General features: G+C 36.2%; 1 protein-coding gene across 1 annotated transcript in view; it reads right to left on the minus strand.

The window, feature by feature from the left end:
- PRSS12 (serine protease 12) overlaps positions 1–20,265 on the minus strand; it is a 44,025-nt gene that overhangs the window by 15,280 nt on the left and 8,480 nt on the right. Inside the window, exons 2-8 of the mRNA XM_054203590.1 lie at positions 19,816–19,954; positions 17,453–17,631; positions 15,159–15,309; positions 10,429–10,607; positions 9,643–9,784; positions 8,481–8,677; positions 5,258–5,399 (exon numbers count right to left, since the gene is read on the minus strand). Of these exons, the coding sequence (XP_054059565.1) occupies positions 5,258–5,399; positions 8,481–8,677; positions 9,643–9,784; positions 10,429–10,607; positions 15,159–15,309; positions 17,453–17,631; positions 19,816–19,954 (1,129 nt within the window). The remainder of the gene's footprint in view (positions 1–5,257; positions 5,400–8,480; positions 8,678–9,642; positions 9,785–10,428; positions 10,608–15,158; positions 15,310–17,452; positions 17,632–19,815; positions 19,955–20,265) is intronic.

Below are 20,265 nucleotides of genomic sequence, written 5' to 3' on the forward strand. Positions count from 1 at the left end.
AAACAACATGAGTTGTGCATGTAAGCATCTCATTTGGTAACTTTGTGATAGATTTTTACTTTTAATTACTTAGGGTAATGCTTCTTAATATATAAATAGATGTTTTGTTGTGCATGGTTTAAGAGTCAGAAAGAATTACGAACGGGAGACCACCCACACAGCTATACAGAGAAGTGGGGCAGGAAGCCACAACCCACGTCTAGATGCATCTGAACTACAAGTTTACATAATCAGTTAAGAGCAGTTTACTGATATTTTATGGTGATAAGAATACAATGAATTCTAGATAGCTAAAATGCTGCACTATATCATAGGTTTCCATTTTAAAGGATATGTTATAATTGCATATTGTAAAGGACAGTACTTCCATGTATTCAAAAGAGTAACTGCATGTACAATGAAATGGTGGAGTAGAGAAAGAGAGTTTAACAATTAAAATGTATTGGCCAAGAAAGTATTTCTCTTGCTTTACACCTCTTTTTATACCTCTCTCAATACCTGCAATGCTGAGGAAGATGAGCATGGCCTAAACAGTTTATGTTCCTTCATCATCTAGGGATTGTCTGTTGGGGAGAATTTTGATTTGTCATAGCATTTTCAAAACTTCGTCATGCTGGAAGCGTGGCTGGGTCAAACTCAAAGGCTCCAGCCCTCAGTTGCCCATATTCATATAATTGAAATGTGAAAGTAAACCATACAAGCTTCTTCCTTTTTCAAACTTGCACACAGAAAGCCTTGCCTGTTTGGATTTTTCTACCACGTACTGAAGGGCAGGCAGGTTTTCTAAGTAGGGAGTGTTGGTTAGAATACATGAACTGTAAAAAACCGGGAAAGAGAAGCATGTAAAACGTTGGACAGAGATGATACCCCAAGGTCAACTGTCCTTATACATTTTTAACTTCCATGGCTAGTAGGTATTTACCAGATAATCCAAAGCCTTAAATGACTTTGGACCCAGTATAGGACAATCTTTGCCTAATGACTTTATTATGATTTAACTTGTCAGTCACAAGCAACGTGTCTGTTCTTGCTCCAAATATTTTTCTTTGGTGAATGATACTCTGATTACAGATAACTACAAAAAACGTCCAGCTCTCTGATAACTGTGGGCAGCTGATGTGTCCATGTATGCTATTACAAAATAGTGAGATAGTACAGGCACTCTTGCAAAATCTTACCTGCTTTTGGTATCTCTATGTCAAAAAACAAAGTTTCTGCTTTAGGGCTGTGCTGTAAAGTTCCTTAGGATATTGAAAACAACTTGGCTGTGAATCACCATAGTATTGTTAACCTTTCCCAGAGAAGTATTTATTGCAGTTTAGTGTGGAATTGTCTCTGCAGACTCTTACCAGCTACTTAATAAGGGCATTGCCTCCATTGGCTTACCAGATAAATCTCAAAGAATACTCTGACATCTATGAGGTCACATATGTAAATATTTCAGCTGAAAAGAAATGTAAGGAGACAAAGATGAAAGAGGGAACTTAGTATGTATGGATTGCAGTCGTGCATTGACATGAACTGAATCATGGGACTTGGACTGCAGAGACTCTTCATACCTTTCTGTGAAAGCTATCTATCTCTTACTGTGCATGAGTAATCTCTCAGTTTGCTGGTAATTGCTATGAAAGGTGTGTACATACCCACCCTTAACAAAAAAAACCCCACTATTTAAATAGAACAAATATCAGGAAACAAACGTAAAAATTGTGATGCTCTAGAGTGAGGAGTGAATCTTAATAGAGAAAATTATTTCATGTAATGGGGAGATCCCTAAATGTAAAAGTGTTAAGTCTTATGTGTTTGTTACATGCTGGAATGTGCTCTTACAACTGGTCTTAGTCCACCCTTAACCAAGGTATATGTGTCCCTTAATTGTTGCTTTCTAGGCCAGCTATTTATGCACAGATGACCATCAGAGAAACAACCTTTTTGCTTGCTCAGATCTGTCCCTAGAGAGAAGGGCGGCTTCAGGTCTTATCCCCTAGCTTTTCTCAGACACAATAACATGCTGAGCTCTTCAGATGCAGTATTACCATTATTCGTAATACTGTTAATCAGGAAAAAACTGGCTTATTCTAGATGGCCAACTACTACCCTAGGACTTTTTATTTTCCCTGTAGCAGAGAATTTTTGGAGCCCTAATGGCAGAGTATGTGTTCATTTGAGGGGGTGGAGTGTGCACGTGCATTCTTATAAGCCTGTCCTAAATGAAAGGGGTGCAATTCTACTGGGCCACTTAATTCACTAAAATGCAAGAGCTTCTAAAACAGTCTTTTGCTTTTTACTTATTCTATCAAAATACTTTTCGTATGTTAAAACCAATCACATAGTAGATAGTACTTCGGAAAAGGTGTGTGATCTCTTAGTGTTTATCTTGCTACATATATACTTTAATTAGGGTGCTATTAATTATTTTTATGATGGATTTTTGCCAATTAATAGGGCTGTTTTCTAATGTTCTCTATATTATGTTTTTCTAACATTAATCATGGATTTGACAAACTGGCTTAACGAAACATCTTTAAAACTAGTATTGCTAGTGATTTTGCCAAGTGAGGGATTTTCTTATTTCAGTCTCAGAATGAACCCTAGTAGATGGCTGAGAATGTTCCAAAGCAGGATTTAATAAAATAAATGTACAAATAAGCATTGACAATATGAATAATCTATGCAGGAAAAACTCAGTCGATTTTCTCAGGGTTTATCCTTGGTTAACACAAGTCTTCCTTTTTAAGGCAGTCTTTTCTGCCATTTGTAATAATAACTGGGGGGGCGGGGGGGGGCCGGTGGTGTCCCAAGGAATGTAATTCCCCAGTAGGAAAGACTTGAGAATTAAACATAGCATTTTAAAGGGAGTTGAATGAGTCTTTTTAGTTCTGAGATCAGTTTTAATGAAAACCGATGTCAACGTCAGTATTAGGTGCTTTTTGAATTCCTCTCAGGAGAAGGTCATAATGTGTTTATTGCTAAAGAAACAACATTCATCAACCCTCAAGCTCAGATGCATGAACCCAGAAGCCCCCATCCTTTCTTTGGAACAGTTAAGTAACCACTAAATATAATTTGAACTTCAGCAAAAAGATCTGTGCATGAACTCCTAGGCCCAGAAGCTATTCCAGCTCATCAGTGCATGTAATGGCACAGTCAGGTTTGTGGAATGCAACTGTCTAGACATAGGGTCACCAAGATCCAGCATTTCCGACAAGCTCTCCCAATTTCTGGAACCTAATTTTAGATTTCTAAAATGTGTCTGTCCCTAATCCTTCAGGAAACATGTGCTCTGTTGTATCCCATAATCTTAAACCCCCATTCTGACATGACACAAATTGAGAATCCAGCCAACTGTCTGCCTTTGCAGAGATTTAAAAACAGAAGGAGGGGATAAGCGGTTAAATTTGATCATCTGAGGGAGATATATAAAAGGCCGGAGAGGCTGAGGATGAAGCAGACTAAATGAATGATTCAGTGGGAGATAATACAAGTTGAGTTTTGTAGTTTTGAAGCCATACTCTATTGCTACTTATAAATATGCTTTACTAAACAAATACCATACAGTTTTTAAAAGGCATATATTATGTGTTCAGACATAATTTGATGATATCCAATTGCACAAAGTTAACATTGTTAGATACAGCAAACAGATAACGTGATTTGTATTTCTTAAGCTCAGATTTCTTTACAGATACACTCAGAGAAGACATTTTGCTAGTTTCCTGTTGTATTTCACTAGTGTTCTGGATATTTTTCAGCTCATATTAGTTCTGCTATTTATATGTCTGCCCTATAGTTATTGTATCTTTACTGCTCTTAGGTATCAAGAAAAAAATTGCCTATGAATGATGTAAGCCTGATTAAGCAACTTAGTTCAAAAGTGACGCATATACTATACAGACGGTGGTTTTTTTAATGAGAGGGTGGTTTTGTCCTGTCAGGTCTATTCCTATATTAAAAGAAGCTTATTCAAATTACTGTCACGCAGGCTGAAGCCATAATCCTTTGTATAACAGTTTTATCGAATCTCCAAGCTACATTGAGTCAAACCAGATCAGTAAATGAAGGAAAAAACCCCATGAAACTAGGAATTCAGTAGCTGGTGTCCTTACATCTGAATCTGTAGATTTCATATCCACACCTTGTGACAGTGGACACTGACCTGTTGATAGATTCCATTAAAAATTTTAAGAGTTATTTTAGAACCTATAAGGATTTCAAAGTCATCATTAAGGTTCACAAAATATAAGTATTAATAATAAGCAAAATTATACCTTTCAATGAAAACAGATCAAGAGCTTTTTGAAACAATACAGCCATTACCCCTAAAATTGTAGCCCAATTCCAGACTATTTCAGTAAACTGTGGTAAACCAAGTCTAAGTTCTGAATATTTGTATTTTCTTTGCTAATATAATGAAAAAGGCATTTCAAATTCCCCAAGGTTTTTCTATGTATACTGTTACATTAAATCACAAAAGCACTAGAATTTTGGTTCCTTAAATTTTTCTGTGTTGACTCAAGATGACTCAATATACAAATTGTGTTATGAATTAAAATGGTCACTTAAGTATGGTGAAACACAGAGCTCTCACACAACATCAGACACAAAACCAGAGAATCTACATAGTTCACAGAATATGTAATCATCTGTGCTATTCTAGATGTTAATACAAGTTTCCCCCATTTTTTCCACATCAGAAATTTCACTCTAACTTTTAAAAAATGTTTAGAAATCTGAAAACCAAAATGAAAGAAGTAAATTAAGAACAGTTCAAGTGGCAAAGAGAACAGAGCAGACACTAAATCAACTTCCCAGTTACCTTAGTGCAACTAAGTGTATTAAAAAGAAAGATAAAAAATGTGTGTAATATGTTTATGTCCTATAGGCCTGTATCACCATAAGTGGCAAATAAAATACAGTATTTAGTCAATAGCTTAGTAATTTGGAACATTTAACCTCTAAAAAAATATTTAATTATTAGCATTTACTTGCCTTTCAGTTGCCGGTCATACTGTGATATGCCTTTGAATAATAAAATTCCTTTTCCCAATTATGATAGTTAATTAATACTCCTTTTGAAGACATAGCCTTACTACTTCTTCTATGAGTAGTATAAATACACCCTTCTAAAAGAATGACAGACAATATTTAAAAGACATATGTTATCAGACATATGTTGGTGCTATTTGGTTGCAGAAACTTAACATTTTTAGATACAGCAAACAGATAACTCGAGAAACAGCTTAATGAGTTTTCTTACTTGTAGCCAAGCTGTCGACAGACTACAGCTGCATCCTTATCAGACCATCCATCATCACAAATTGTGCCCCACTGGCCATTGATAAAAATCTCTACACGTCCTTCCTTCTTATTCTCACCATCCATCAGCCTGATGGGAGGACCTGGGAATAAATTACTGCTGTCAACTCACAACAGCAGAAGCAAGAACTAGTACTTTTAAGCCATTTTCATCACGTTCAGTATATAGGGTCAACTGATGTTTGTGTTGAACATGCCTAAAATCAGCTGTTAAGCTAGTCACATTTTTCCTGGCTGGCAAAAGGAAACAGTACAAATGACAAGACAAATATGAAATATTAATGTATTTTGAACTTCAGAGTTCATCTGGTTCCTTCATTTCATACAACTCTGTGACATAGCTCAGAATTTTACTACAATGGGCACAGAACAATTCTCCCGCTAAAGGCAGAAAACACCCAAGATATCTATCTCTTTGATACCATACCCATACAACAAGCTGGACATGTTTTCCTTGCTGAAACTTTATGGGTGAATTTAACTCTATCTCGATTCATAAACCCATTCTCAGACTGGTTGCTACCACTCCTCTTAACCAGTATCTCAGCAAAAAAGTGCAGCATTGTGTTGAACTTCAGTTATTACTTATCGTTATGCATGCTGTTCTGTAAAGTATTTTTTGTGATAGCATAATGTTTTACAGCATGTTATTCTAGACTAATGAGTGATTATTTTACTAGCAATTTAAATTGATTGCTTATTTGGATATGTTCATGATACAAAATCTCACTTATGTGGATTAGTCAGACTTAATTAATCATGTTTCATTCAGTGCTTGGCTGGTGGTTAAATTTTGAATCATTAGGCAAAGTACATATTTGATTCTCACTTATGTTGAAACTGCTATACAAGCAATACAAGTACCTTTAAAACAGTTACGAAATCCTCTGAGGCCTCTTTATAATGTTTTAGTGAGAATCACCTTCTAAATCTTTTAGTATGTCATACTTCATAATCCTTAATACACTGATGAGAGTTTCTTATTAAAATAATTGGAAAGACTGTTCCTCATTCTTCTAACCTGTTCCTAATCTTTTCCCAGTCTGTAAGGTTGAGAAATTACTTAATTGTGTTCTTAAATAAAGAAGTATTTTCAGACATTTGAATTTGTTATTTAATTTGGATTTTTTTAGGGGCTGAATAACTTCTGTATAGCAAACCTTACTCTGGATCAGAGCTACTTAAATCTGGCCTAATTCATTAATTAAAGTCTGTTTGCTTCAAATGTCATTTAAAGCATATCGTTTATACTGGAGTTCATACCATCTGGACAGTTACATGAATTAACTTCACCAACTTCCTGTTTAGCTACATTGTCATGATCTTACATACTAAACAAATTTTGTAGTTATTGTAGTGTATTCGATCTTATTTTTAGTATTCCTTAATGTCTGTATTTCCCCAAGTCATATCATCTACTAATTTCTCATATTTTTCCACTGAATTCATCCTTAGAGGGAGAAAAAAGGCTTTTTCAAATCCTGGGAAGTAAATGGTAACAATAGAGTCTCTGTCTGCTTTCCAGTCAGAAATCTTGTAGGAAACGTCAGATACACTATCTTCATTTTCTTGTTTAAATTATGTGCTATTCTGCAAGAATATGATTAAGGTGAAAATTGTACTTATATTACCCAGCCAGAGGCATGGCATATTAATAATACAGTATAGCTATTTTATTCTTACCTCATCTTCTTGTGTTTTAGAAAAAAAAAATATTTATGAGCACAAAATTAATATAGCTTTTTGGTAATGGGGGATGTGAGAATGTTACCATATGGATACATTTAACTGAACCAGACCTCTTTCAGCTAAGATTATATTTTATAGGAATTTGAGCAAAGCAGCACAGATGGTTTGCATCTGTAAAGACAGCATCATGATTTGAATTCCTGTTATTTTTGGTCTGCGAAAATTCTTTCTACCAAATATGATTTGACATCATCTACACATAATGGAACTGTACTGCAACATAAAACATTCATTGGATTGTGGGAGATCAAAAGGCTATAAAGAAAAAGATTCTAAAGAGGGAGAGACTAGAAAAGTATGTGTGAAAGTGCTGAATGTTGTTATAACAGGTAGAAATGTCGTACAGTAAATCCATTTCTTAGTTTGCAGGATAGACCTTCAGTCTGTAATTTCCAGAGAACTTCAGGCACCCAGGCGTACAAATCCATTATGTTTCAGTAGAAGATGTGACTCTAACTCCACTAGTTCTAATTCTAATTTCAAAATGGACTAAAATATACTTGGGTAAACTAAAGAATATTGGCAACAGTTTTGTAAAAGACTACCTGCTGACAAACTACAAACTTCGTATGCAGCAAATTTTAAAAATGAAACTGTTTTTCAGAATTGCTGAGCAACCCATTGTTCCCCTCTAATTTTTCCTGTGCATATCTGATAGCCAGAATTCTTCTTTAATTATCTACATGTTGATTTAGGAATCCTTGGAATTCATTTGTATATATTTTGTTCTACAATGTCACTATGCAATCAGTATTTTTTTCTTATTTCTCACCTGACTTTTTTTTATTATTATTATTATTTCGTACCAGTTTGTAGGCTTTTTGACATTAGAACTGGCTCTTTGATCTGTGTTTGTAGTATCATTCTGTCCTGGTCAGCTAGTGGGGTCTGTTCACCCTGGCACAATATAAATGATAGGCAACAGTAATACAGAAATAATTTCGTGCTTCTCACCCTTCTTCTTGCTATCCCCGAACTTACCCTCTTTCTCCATATCTTTTTTTCCATATCTTCTGTATGTAAGGCCATACTATTGATTTATATTCCTCAGTGCTCGAGTATATCTCCAACTTTTGATAGCATGAGACAGTTACTTAGAACTTGGAGAGTGCTGGTTGAAATGCGGTATACCATTAGGAAATGCTGAATAGGTCTCAAATCTGGTGAAGATTGAGAGAACAGAATCTCTGGAATCTGACTGTTACCTTACGAATTTGTGTTGATCTTTAATGTTTATGTTCCTTTAAACAAAGCTTGATTACTTCCTATGATCTTCCAGAGAAAAGTGAGCTTTTTTCCCTTCCTGTTCCTTCTTTGCACCCATACTAAGATTTTGAGCATCCTCAAGTATACTCTGCTCGGATCTGCATGCACCATAATGCTCATTCTGTGACTTTGGTAAAGAGATGCCTTACCAAGTGAGAGTTTGTGGCTGTCGTTATCTGGATGGCAAATGAGTCTGACATCCTCCTGATGGTTGCAGTCATGCTTTCCCCACTCTCTCCTTGAGCACTGCAGAAGGTTTGTCTCCTTCCCCGAGCAGCTGACATCATCCAACCAGATGGGCCCAGAGCTTCCTTCTGAGTAGCTCTCGGGTGCACTTTTTCCATACCTGCATAACACATACATACACATACCGTTTTGGTCCACAGGGATCAGAGGGCATGTGATACTTAAGAACTAGAATGGAAATAAATTATTTGTGAAGAAATAAAGGTTTCTCAAGTAATAACAATAAACAGAGTTAACCGTGACAGAGCAGATTTAGTTAACGTTAAATTCAATGAGAGCACCATATGCTGCTTCTTTGGTAATGTTTTTTTAAGGAATTACTGTTGCATTAATACAAACTTGAGAATCTAATACTTTTGATTAAGGCCTCCCTTCAACCAAGCATATGGCTTTCTCATTGACTTTCAGACTTAAAGCATGGTCTTAGTATTATATATAAATTTAAATGTCACGGTCTGGGGGAAAATGAGTCAAAATTATTTTTTGAATGTGAGCTGTTATAATCTGAACACACGACAACAATTGCCTAGTGAGAACATATCTTTGTAGCCACCGTCGGTAGGAAAAATAAAAGCTCTAATGGAATTTTTTCTAAAATATGCTTTTCAATACATAACAGTGTTCCAGGGCCACACTCTAGGTTTTTCTGAGCGAGACCCAGAAGGACTTCTATCTCAAAAATGTCTGTGATTTTAATGACTGTTCGACAAAGATTTTGAAGAATCAAACTTTTATAGGCAAAAAAAATACAACAAATCAGTTTTTCTCTATAGCATATGCTTTGATTGATCTCAGTTATCCAAAAAGATGATGGGAAGGAACTCGGTGAATAAAGGCTGTTGAATCACAACCTCAGTTGAAGCTTTTTCTTCTACCTAAACTGAGGCCATAAATGTCTCTTTGAGACTGAGGGAGGCAGGCTTTAATGGATTTTAACTCAGTAGTTCATATGAAGCACTCAGCTAATATTAAGAAACCAGACTCTTGAATAATGTAGAGTTCATGTAAATGTCTGTTATCATTGTCAAGTCAGAGAGTCAGATATCTAATATCAAGTAATCTTACTTAAATCCCAGCTGCCGGCAAACCACTTGTGTATTCAGCTCTGTCCACCCATCATCGCAGACTGTGCCCCACTGCCCAGTATAATAGACCTCCAGGCGTCCCTCATGACTGCCTTTCCCACTTGTTAGTCTTAATGCACCATCTGTGTCATTAACAAGTAAGGAAAAACAAAAACAAGAATCAGTTTTTTCTTAGGTCCAATTATTGTTCTAAAACAAAATTAGTAACATTGTGGTTACTGCTTCTGATCAGAATATTATACTACTAAATCTGAGCACTAGGTGTCATTTATTAAGATGAAATAAATGCCATAATGCACCCGGTCAGCTTGAAGTGTTGGATAATGCAGTGCTTAAGTGCAAGAGAAATGGCACAAGATATTGACCCCCCCAAGCCCTTATTAGATGCCAAGTCTGCAGGAGTGAGCTCTGATTACATGATTTCACTATATCTTTTATCTTATCTTTTTCTTCATATATTATTTCCCATTGCTTTTATGCTGAAATGCTTACTGCCAATGATAGATGTGATACACAGCTAAGTCATTGCCCCACATAGTAAGTGGCAGTTAGGACGTTACTGAGGAACCACGGATTTATGTTGTATAAGGAGATTTTCTGTACCTGTAAAATTTCCATTGCCAACAGCTGGTTCATTTTGATACTGCCAGAACACTTTATTACTGTGGGGTTTTATGCATCTGCAAACTTTGAAAATTCTCTTTCCAGAGCTGTGAACTCTGCCTTTATCACTATTTTCCTGTGTGATTATTGGTAATTGAAGTACCTGTGAGAGGCACGCAGGAAACGCCAGCATCTTCTTTGTGGCCGCAGTTGTGTTCTCGCCATGAGCTTTTTGGACACTGTTCTATGGATAGTTCATTTCCCGTGCACCGCACTTCATCGAGCAACACGGGGCCTGAGCCTTCCCCAAAGTGAGCCTGGCTCCACGCCTTGGCAACACCCCTGTCGAAGTATAACCAAAATCCAGTCAGGAACAAGCAAGCTGAAAAGTCTGGGACTCACTGAGAAGAGCTAAAATATTGTATATCCAACTTCTAAAATAACAGATGGGACTGCCTAAATAGCTGCTGCATTGGTAACCGACAGTGCAGCCCACATTAGGATGTGGTTCCACAGTCAGCTTCACTCTCAGCTGAGGCTATGGAGTGACTTAAACATAGAGTTTCCACAGTTCGAATATATTTAGAACATCAGTTTCTATTGTTTTGTATCTATGAGGTTTTCCTTTTCTGTCCCTTTTGATTCTTAAGCATAACTTTCCTAGAAGAGATTGTAGGTGTATTGCTTAGGTATTAGGATTCTAATTTTAGTTTTCAATTAATGTTTATATGTAGTAAAAATAATCCGATATATATTTCTACAGTGACTTTCATCTGTTGTCCTCAAAGCACATGCATCAAAGCTCAAATACCCAGATGAGGCAGATAAAAGTGATTGTTCCCCCTTTAGTCATGTAAAAACCGTGGCAAAGAGATCTTAAGTGACTTGACAACGTCACATCAGCAGTCAGTGGTAGAAAGAACAGAAAGCAGACCAATGACTAGCCTTGCTGTGTTACACTCTTTACGTCAGCACAGAGGATTTTGAGCAGAAAAACCTACATAAATTGAAAACACTCCATTGTTTCAGCGTTATAGAAATTATGCAGTGTTTAACAGTTGATGATCTATCAGGATTTTTCCAATTCTATTTAAGATACCATATCTTTCATATGTAAATGATTTTCATGGTTTGGTTTCTTTCTACTCAATAGCTTCTCTGTTCATATGTCCAGTCTAGTTTTTATAGGAGTATGCTCAGTATCTGTTGTCTTTTTCAACTCGTAAGATTGAAATGTCTATCTAAATTTTTTACCATAACGAATTACCTATCTAAAGGATTAGTTTAAACTAATTAGCATACAGTTTGGGTGCAGGGCTCTATACTAATTATTAATTTGCTTTAAAGAGAGTTTTCCACTACCAGCCGTATATTGTCACGTAACATCTAACAGGAATGGCATGTTCAGCTTATACTGAAAACATGACAGCCCTTGAATATTTTGTTTCGGGATGTAATCATTCAAACTCTTAATTGGCTTTTGCGACTGTGTGTCAGAATAGTACATTGCTATGATTTTTCTTTTTTTAATGTAAATGGCAGTAGTTCATGTTTTTAAGGCACTGAGTCATTAATCCGTGTATGGATTTAGGTAGATGTGGATTTCATTTCTAGTGCTTTGTATAAATACATAACAATTTCTGTTCTTTTTTTTTAAAGGAAAACAATACTAAATTTACAATTAGCAATCATACAAATTCTTGGTAAACAGTAAAAGGGTATGGGAAAAATAACAACAGTAAGAGGCTTATAAAAATTCAATTAGGATGAGGAAAAAGTTCTGTAAAAAGGAAGGATATGGAAATTCATGGTAGACACCATGTAAATGGTAGTGTTCAGTAAATGAAAGCACACACAAGAAAGGTAAATTAAATAATCTGTTTTGCATTTTCATTTTGCTTAAAATCAATTTGGTTTTAATATTTTCAAGCTAATATGCTTCATTAATCTTGAAAATGCACTGTTAATTTTCAGACTGCTTCTTTGATCACCAGAGGCCTTCTTCACGTGGTGGAGAATATGGGGAAATATCAAAAAGCAGGTCTTATTTACTCAGTAGGGAGAAAAGTTACAATCGGCGATTGCCTCAAGAAGCAGGTAAGTAAACCAAAAATATCCTCAAAAACTCAGCAGGCAACATTTTAGCAAAACACATAGCATTAGTCATAAGTTAGTACCTTATTTTTGAGAGAGCTTTTTAAATTAGACATTACCTTTTCTTCTGAATGAACTTCCTAATTCCAAATAACATATTAACAGGTATCTTGCTCTAATTTTTTTTTCCTTCAGCAATGCCAAGAAGAATTTTAATAGATTTGAAATCATATGTTTCTCTGAGATTTGCAAACATTTCCTGATTGGCCTTACTCTTATTTAATTTAGTTTATTAAGTAACGATACATTTTTATATATAGCATTCATTTACTGAACATTTGTATTTTGCAATGCTGGTAATGGGAAAAAGAGCCAAGTCCTCCATCTCTTACATTTCATAAAAAACTGCTTTTCAAAATGGTTGAAATTGTGAATGACTACATAGTAAACTAAGAAAATATAATCCATAGGATACACTAAGGGTAATACTTATTTCAAATCTAGGTATCCCATTTGTATTTAAGCATCTAAAGAAATAAAAATGTCCAGGTTTTCCAGTGTGTCTTTCTGAGGTACCACGGTAGGCTGAGTTCTCAGCACTTCATGCTATTCTTATAATATGGACTGAAGAGCCTACTTTCAGGATACCTATTTTTATTAATATTACCCTAAATACATTATAGGCTTATTACAGAAAGCCTGGTTTAGTGGTAGTTTTTAAGATAATTTTACTTTTATATTCATATTTTATATGTATAAGAGAGATTATGTTCATTTAATTTTATTGAGTAGTATTTGCATATCTACAAACTTTACACAAAAAGAAAATTCTCATACAGAGCTTCTGTTTCTTGTATTTTTTTAATTGTGATGCTGGTAAAAGTGCATAGAAAGTGTTAGGAAAAAACCCTTATTCATTAAGAAGCTGGCTGAAATCAAAGAGATAATGCTTGACTACTCTGAATGTTGAAAACAAATTATACCATAACCTAGTAAGATTCTCTGGAGATCCAATAAAGCAAAGACAGAACATCCCATTGCTATAAAAAGGGCAATTTGTATTTCTGAAACCAAATAATAAAATAAATTATTATTTTTCACCTATTAATGGTAGATTAATATTCTGGAGTTTTATAGGAGTGCTACAGAAAAATTGAAAGGGTGTGGGAAGCTACTTACTGAGTTGCTTTAGTTTTACAATTTGTGGCAGGTTTCCAAATGGATTAACAGTATGCAAATTTAGATTATTTTTATAACTTCATAACCTGTCTACTGCCACTGTTGGTAAAATTTTGCTTTGAAGTAATGAGCACATTTGTCAAGACATCTTGATTACTTGAGAAATTCTGTAAATCCCTACACATATTTCAAAAAGATTTAGCACGATATTAATACAATTTGTTTACTCGGAAAAATGAATCAAATTAGAAGCATCTCAGAACTGCTGTTTCTGAACATTAAATATAAGTAATCAAATGTTTTAGTGTAATCAGTAAGGAAGCAGGTTAAGAGCATGACATTTGTCTTTAGTATACAGAAATGTAATGCATAGCTTAGTAACTCCCCCAAGTTATTAATAGTGGCACAATTCAAAAGCAGAAAAAGCTTGTACGAAGATAGACTTTCTATTAGGCATTCCCAAGTGAAAATGTACAGGACATAGAAATATAACATAAAATAAACTGGGGGGAAAATGAAAATCCAGTGTCAGAGGAGCATGTTGATTCCCATGTCTCCCTAGGAGATCTAGAAGGTTTTTAAGTACTGCACAGTTCTCATCCTTTTGAGCTAATTCAGATGGCACCAGCAGTCCAAGGCCTCAGTTTCACGTTACAAAACACTCTGGGGGCCACCCATTAATGCCACAAAGCTTGCTACCTTCAGTGCCACTTCTTTTAATTCATAATCCCAGCAGGGTTGAACAGGCGAGTTCTGTTCCAGTCTCCTCTGCACTGACCTGCTTAGTTCTCATCCAGTCTGTCTCAGACGTAATCCTCTTCTCCTCCTTGGGTTTACATCTTAGTATCTTCTCTGCATCTTGCTCCTAGTTCAACCCATCTGGCCTTTCATCCCAATTGTCCCCATCTCCTTCCTCTCTGATCCAGCAGTTCTCCTTTTCGCCTCCCACTTCTGCAGCATCTTTTCTCAGATACTGAATACTCATCTTCTGTGTAGTATCAAAATCACCCCCGGCTGTTCAGAAGAGGAGCAAGAAAAACCTGTTCTGCTGCTGTGACTGTATTATGGACCATGCTTAGTTCAGACAGAATCGCTGACAAGCTTAACTGTCAAAACTTCAAACAGATCTCTACTCTGTATATGCAAACTGACAATCTTCAGAGACTCATGACTTAAACAAATCTTCAGAGATTCTCACAGGCATGCCAAAAAAGCATATCCTTTCTGACAAAGCAGTGCTCTTACTCCGAAGCAAGGAGGCTGTTAGACTCTTTAGTAAAATGGATGTAAGGATTTTAACAGTCAAAGCAACTTCCTTTTCTTCACCTATAGTTTTTGATTGAAACTTTACCAAAATTGTAGTGAGCTTTCACTAAAAAGTCAGCATTTATTCTGAGACACATCCTTTGCCTGTCCTACAGACAAAATCGCCCCTATCATATGACACTGAAAACTGGATCGTAATGGTGCTGTACCTGAACCTTCTATAAATAAACTTAGTTACTGCTTCACAGTATTAGTGCAATTTTAAAGGAACATCTTTTGACAACTCCAAGCTATGTATCTGATTAACTCTCCTTTGCTTTGCTGTTGGAGTAGAAAATACATAGAAGAACAAACCCAAGGCCAAGCTGCCGACAGACAACTTCAGCATCTGCATCATCCCACTGATCATCACAGACAGTCCCCCACTGGCCAGCATGGTAGACTTCTACTCTTCCTTCATGAGCGTTGTTCCCACCAGCCAGACGGATCGGAGTAAAGCCAGGGGCTGTGATCAAACATAGAGTATAGGAAAAGGTCATTTCTTTCCCAAAATGTTATTCTGATAGTAAAGAAAAAAGAAGATGGCTTAATGGTTTCTCTGACATTATTCAAGAACCACACTTTATTTTTTCTAGGTAGATGGAAAACCTGAAATTAAACTTCTTAGAAATGAGTTCCCTTAAGCTCCACTCTCAGTAGCTGAAGAATATTACGCAGACAAGTAGCCATACTGATCTTGAGTTATTTAAGTGTCAGAGCGTTCAAAGATACTTAGGGCTGTAAGGCCAAATACTACAGTCAGTCAGTAGAGCTGCCTTTCTAACAGTAAGAGCAAAATTGTCTCTGTATAGGCTTGGTACCAGAGGGTAAAATTCAAAGTAAGAGGCAAAAATTCTTTCCTTGCCACAGAAGTAGAAATTCATTCTCGTGTTTTCTCCTTACACTGCTCCACTCAGAGCACTGAAATCTCATTGACTGTGGAGTCTCACTTTAATTGTGGAAGTATTGTTCCCTTCCCAGTTCTGGGATACAGTTTGATTGTTGGTCTTTTCAAATCATTAGCCCCTTTCTGGTCCAGCAATAAATTGTCTTGAAAGCATCACTTCTGCATAAAGCTATAATAATGGAAACACCTTGAAACCATATAAAAAAACCAATCGCTCTAGTATTTAAAAGGTTCTTTTAAAGTTTCAACGTATCTAACATCTGAACTATTTAAAATGTGATTAATTTTTGTGTAGGCCTTGTAACCAATTAATGCTACTATTTCACCTATTTCTTGGCTTAAAAAAAGAAAATTGACGTCATTTCTCCAATTTCATCTTACTATTTCACAGGTACGAAATCTGGGTTTCTTTGGAATTATTTAAAAAGGCTAATTGCAGTAGAATCTGCAAAACATGAAAGCTTCATCTAATCTGCCAAAACTCAGGATGAATTTAATTCATTTCAGATATCATGGACTCTAAATTACCGATAAACTTCCTGTTAGCATTATTGAAACAGACAAAAATCCTTCAATAAATTTATCTAAGTAAAACAAAGTTTTCTGGTGAAAATGTATATAAACAGAAGGAAAACCTTATGATCTAAAAGTGTAATTTGCAAATTTTTAGTTTTCAGTTTCTTCAGGCAAAAGTATTTCTCTTGCTTTGGTCCTTCAACTTGTCTCCTAGCTTAAAAAGATTCTCCCTTCCCTCTACACTATAGTTTTCTAAATTAAGACCAAAATGATTTTTTTAAAAGTCATTTATCAAAATATTCCCCACGAATAGCAGAGCTTTAGGACGAAAATATAGCTGTCTTTGGATAGGAATGTAGGCAGGAGCGGAAAGGCAGGCTGGCTGCGGCCATACATGTTTTGGTTACAACTGAAAAGATTGCTACTGCCAGTTCCTCAGCACTGCCAGTCTAGCCTTTCTCAAGGTCAGCAATATCTTATATCTGATGGCATAACTGCCCATTTAGTTGCCGTTTACCGCGTTCATTAAAATAATCTGAAATATCTTTAAAATATTAATATCGTTTTGATTTGTGTGAGTGATGTGTGAAGTAGCAATCTTCAGCTAGGAAGACTTGGACCTGTTTTAAACATATGCAGAATACGGGAAAAACTTTGCAGTTCCTTGTGCGATGTCATCCATGTTCACAGTAAGGAATGTCATCCCAACACTGCTGTAGCAAAGAAGGCGGCATAACCTGTTTATGAAATTGCTGTTCCTCCCTACTGTTTAAGAAAAACTAACAAATTGACATGTAGCATATGTAGCTACCAAAGACAACCTCCAGTTAGACAAATACATTAATAAATAAATACTTTTAAAAAAATGTGGGGGGAAACAATACTACTTTTAAAGCCAGGGATCCCTGCTGCTTCACCCTTTCTCACAACCTACATCTCAAAGCAATAATTTGCTTGTTGATTATCATTTTCTTGTTGATTATAGAAAGGCTAAAAGTGGTTCAGCTAGTCACTGCTTGCGCAGCATAGAGGGATTTGAAACAGTTCATGATGCGATGATTCAACCTGTTTAATTTCCTGTTCCGAGAAGTCTTAGTATTTTTTTCTAATTTAATAATGAGTAATTATTACTACTTCTATTTGAATAAGGTAAGGAGTTAACCAAACCATATGTATTTTTTTTTACCCAGGGAAGAGCTACATGTGACAGCAGCTGCCATTTTTTGAGGACATGTTCCATCTTGCCAGATGTCTTTTTCACATAACAGTATACTTTCTTCATCACCACGACAACGCACTTCACTCCAGTAAACAGGAATAAGGCCCAGTCCAGAAAATGGTATGTGTTTTGCTGTACCTTTTTCACTGTAAGAAGAATAATCAGGATAGCACATTAAAGTGGGAAGAGGGGAAGTGGAACATTTTCTCATATATAAATCTTGGAGTAGAAACTTCAGCAGTGTAAATTCATCACATTTTCATACAGTTCAGCATTGTCTTCCGTACAAAGAAAAGTAACAGCTGTGACCCAGTTTTCACCATTTTGTTGTGGGATATTTTAGTACAATGGCCTGTGTTGCTGCAGGGCCAGCTACATTCCTGTTCTCCCAGTTCTTAACTACAAAAATCAACACAGAGTCCACAGTCCATAGGTGAATCTACAGTACCCACTGCAGTTACAGTTCTAGGAGAGGTGGTGCTAACTGGGCTTTCACTCTTACCCTCTCCTTGACCCCATTAAAACATACCAGTGCTCTGCCCATGCACATGTCATATAATATGGCTGTGACCATGGGACGGTGAAACCACCTCATACTCTATTAGATCAGGCCCGCGTCCATTATTCTCTGTTCAGCCATTCCCCAGATGAATGTTCCATCCAGAACATTTATAAACAGCTTCCTTTCCCTCCCATACTGAATCTAAAGCGATAATTATTGAGCCATCTTTTCTTCCATATAATGCCCAGCAAAATTAAATTAAAAACAAAGCCCAAATATTGTAAAATCAAAGGAACAGATGGAAGCACCTGAGAAGCACCAGTAATACCTAGTGAGTTCACCTTGTGGTATACCGGTACAAATTTCTGCCAAACGCTCACGATAGCAGAAACTTTCAACTACTTGTTTGCTTGGGGCTTTTTGGCCTGGATTCAGATTTAAGCCATTTCTGTTCAAAAGACCAAACCATTCACCCGTATCACTGAACTACTTTTACTAATGGCAGTCTTGTTCAACTGAAATGTTTAGGGTATGGAAGGCAAAAAGAAGGTACATGAAAATGAGGAAAGGAGACATTGCACATAGACAGCTGAAGTCATGAGCAAAATCATGGCCTCCAGATGGCTGAACTTTTATCTCATTTAATCCTCATATTTTTCTAAGTTGGCATGGTGTGTCCAGATTAGTATTGAACATTATAAAACAGCTTAGATTTAATTCTGGCTAGCAGTCTTAAAAAGTGGAATAATCATTAGGAATGTCACAGTGCAAGTATGCTATAAAAGCCCCTTACTGCTTGTAGCAAACAAAATCACTGCTTTGGTATGTGACTGAAAGAACTGTTAGAAAGGCAATAAAGCCAGCTATACTTTGCAGCTTATCGAGAAAGTGCAAACTGAATGGGATGCTAAGGGGGAATATTCAAGTAATTTGGTTGCCAACTTGAACAGCATTGATTTTTTAGAAGCTGAAATTGCATTTCATTTTTAAAACCGCGTTTTGATATGGGCATTTTCTTCCTTACCTCACTTTTATCTTACTATTGCAATTGTAGTATCACTATAGGCATTATCTAGAGTTTAATGACCAAATTATGTTAAAGGCTCCTGTTGATTAACTCCATTCTGACAGCAGTGGGAAGTACTGGTCAATGAGGACGATGCAGGGACTTTCAACCTGTCCAATGTTGCTATAACTCTGTAAAATGCTTCCATGAAAATGTAAAGCTGCAAAACTTGTCTGGTTTGGGGTTTTGTTATCGATGTGCAACTCTGAAAGTAATCCATACAAATTATCTAGCTAGATGAAGATGCACACAACAAAAATACCACATTTTCCAAAAACCTAGGATAAGTCCCAGATATTTTTTGGAAGGATAGAATGGATGATTACCAGGATAACCCCATGCTCCGGAAAACTAGGAATTTTCCTATGATTAGGGTCCATGCAGACTCTAATTCTGGCCACATTTATGTTTTTGTAGATTTAGTAACCTCACTGGGGCTGTTCTTAGTTGACATTTACATAAGCGAGACCGGAATCAGACCTCCTATTTCTGCCCAGAGCATCTATCCTCCTCTGCTCCTCTCCAGATCCCATATGCAGCTTTCAAATGAAATACTGATTCTCACAGCAACCTTTTTGAAGTAAAAAGCAATCAAAGGAAGTGAAGGATTCTGGGAAGAACAGCTTCAGCATTCAACAACTTTCAAACAGAAAAAACAATCATCAAACACAAAAAGCCCTCAGGATTTGCAAAATAGATTGTCTTTTATACTGAAACATCATTAAAATAAGTTTACTGATTTTCACTCAGACTGAAACTTACCCAAGTGCAAGCTGTCGACATATGACTGTTGCATCATTATTGTCCCAATGGCTCCCACAGATTGTTCCCCAGATTCCATTCAAATAAACCTCCACTGTACCTTCGAACTCAGTCTTGCCACCCTGGAGTCTCACTGACCCTAGTTAAAAAAATTTAAAAATTAAAACTAAGCCTTCAAGATATTCCATTGCTCAATTAATGTATCCCACACAAAAGACTCTGAAACTGATTTTCCTACTGCAGAGAGAGAATTTCTGTTTCATCTGTTACCATCTCTGGCCTCTTTGGATGAGCGGCGTCTAAAAAGCACGCGGGCACATGTAACGTTCTGACACAGTGATACACAAAAGGAGATAACCTTATTTTTTACATGAGGAAATATTATGCTTCTTATACTGAAATTACATCACATTTCTGATTCTTCTGATACTACAACTTAGTTAAAGATCT

Source organism: Rissa tridactyla, chromosome 5 (assembly GCF_028500815.1).
Source record: "Rissa tridactyla isolate bRisTri1 chromosome 5, bRisTri1.patW.cur.20221130, whole genome shotgun sequence".
In the NCBI taxonomy this organism is placed as follows: Eukaryota; Metazoa; Chordata; class Aves; order Charadriiformes; family Laridae; genus Rissa; species Rissa tridactyla.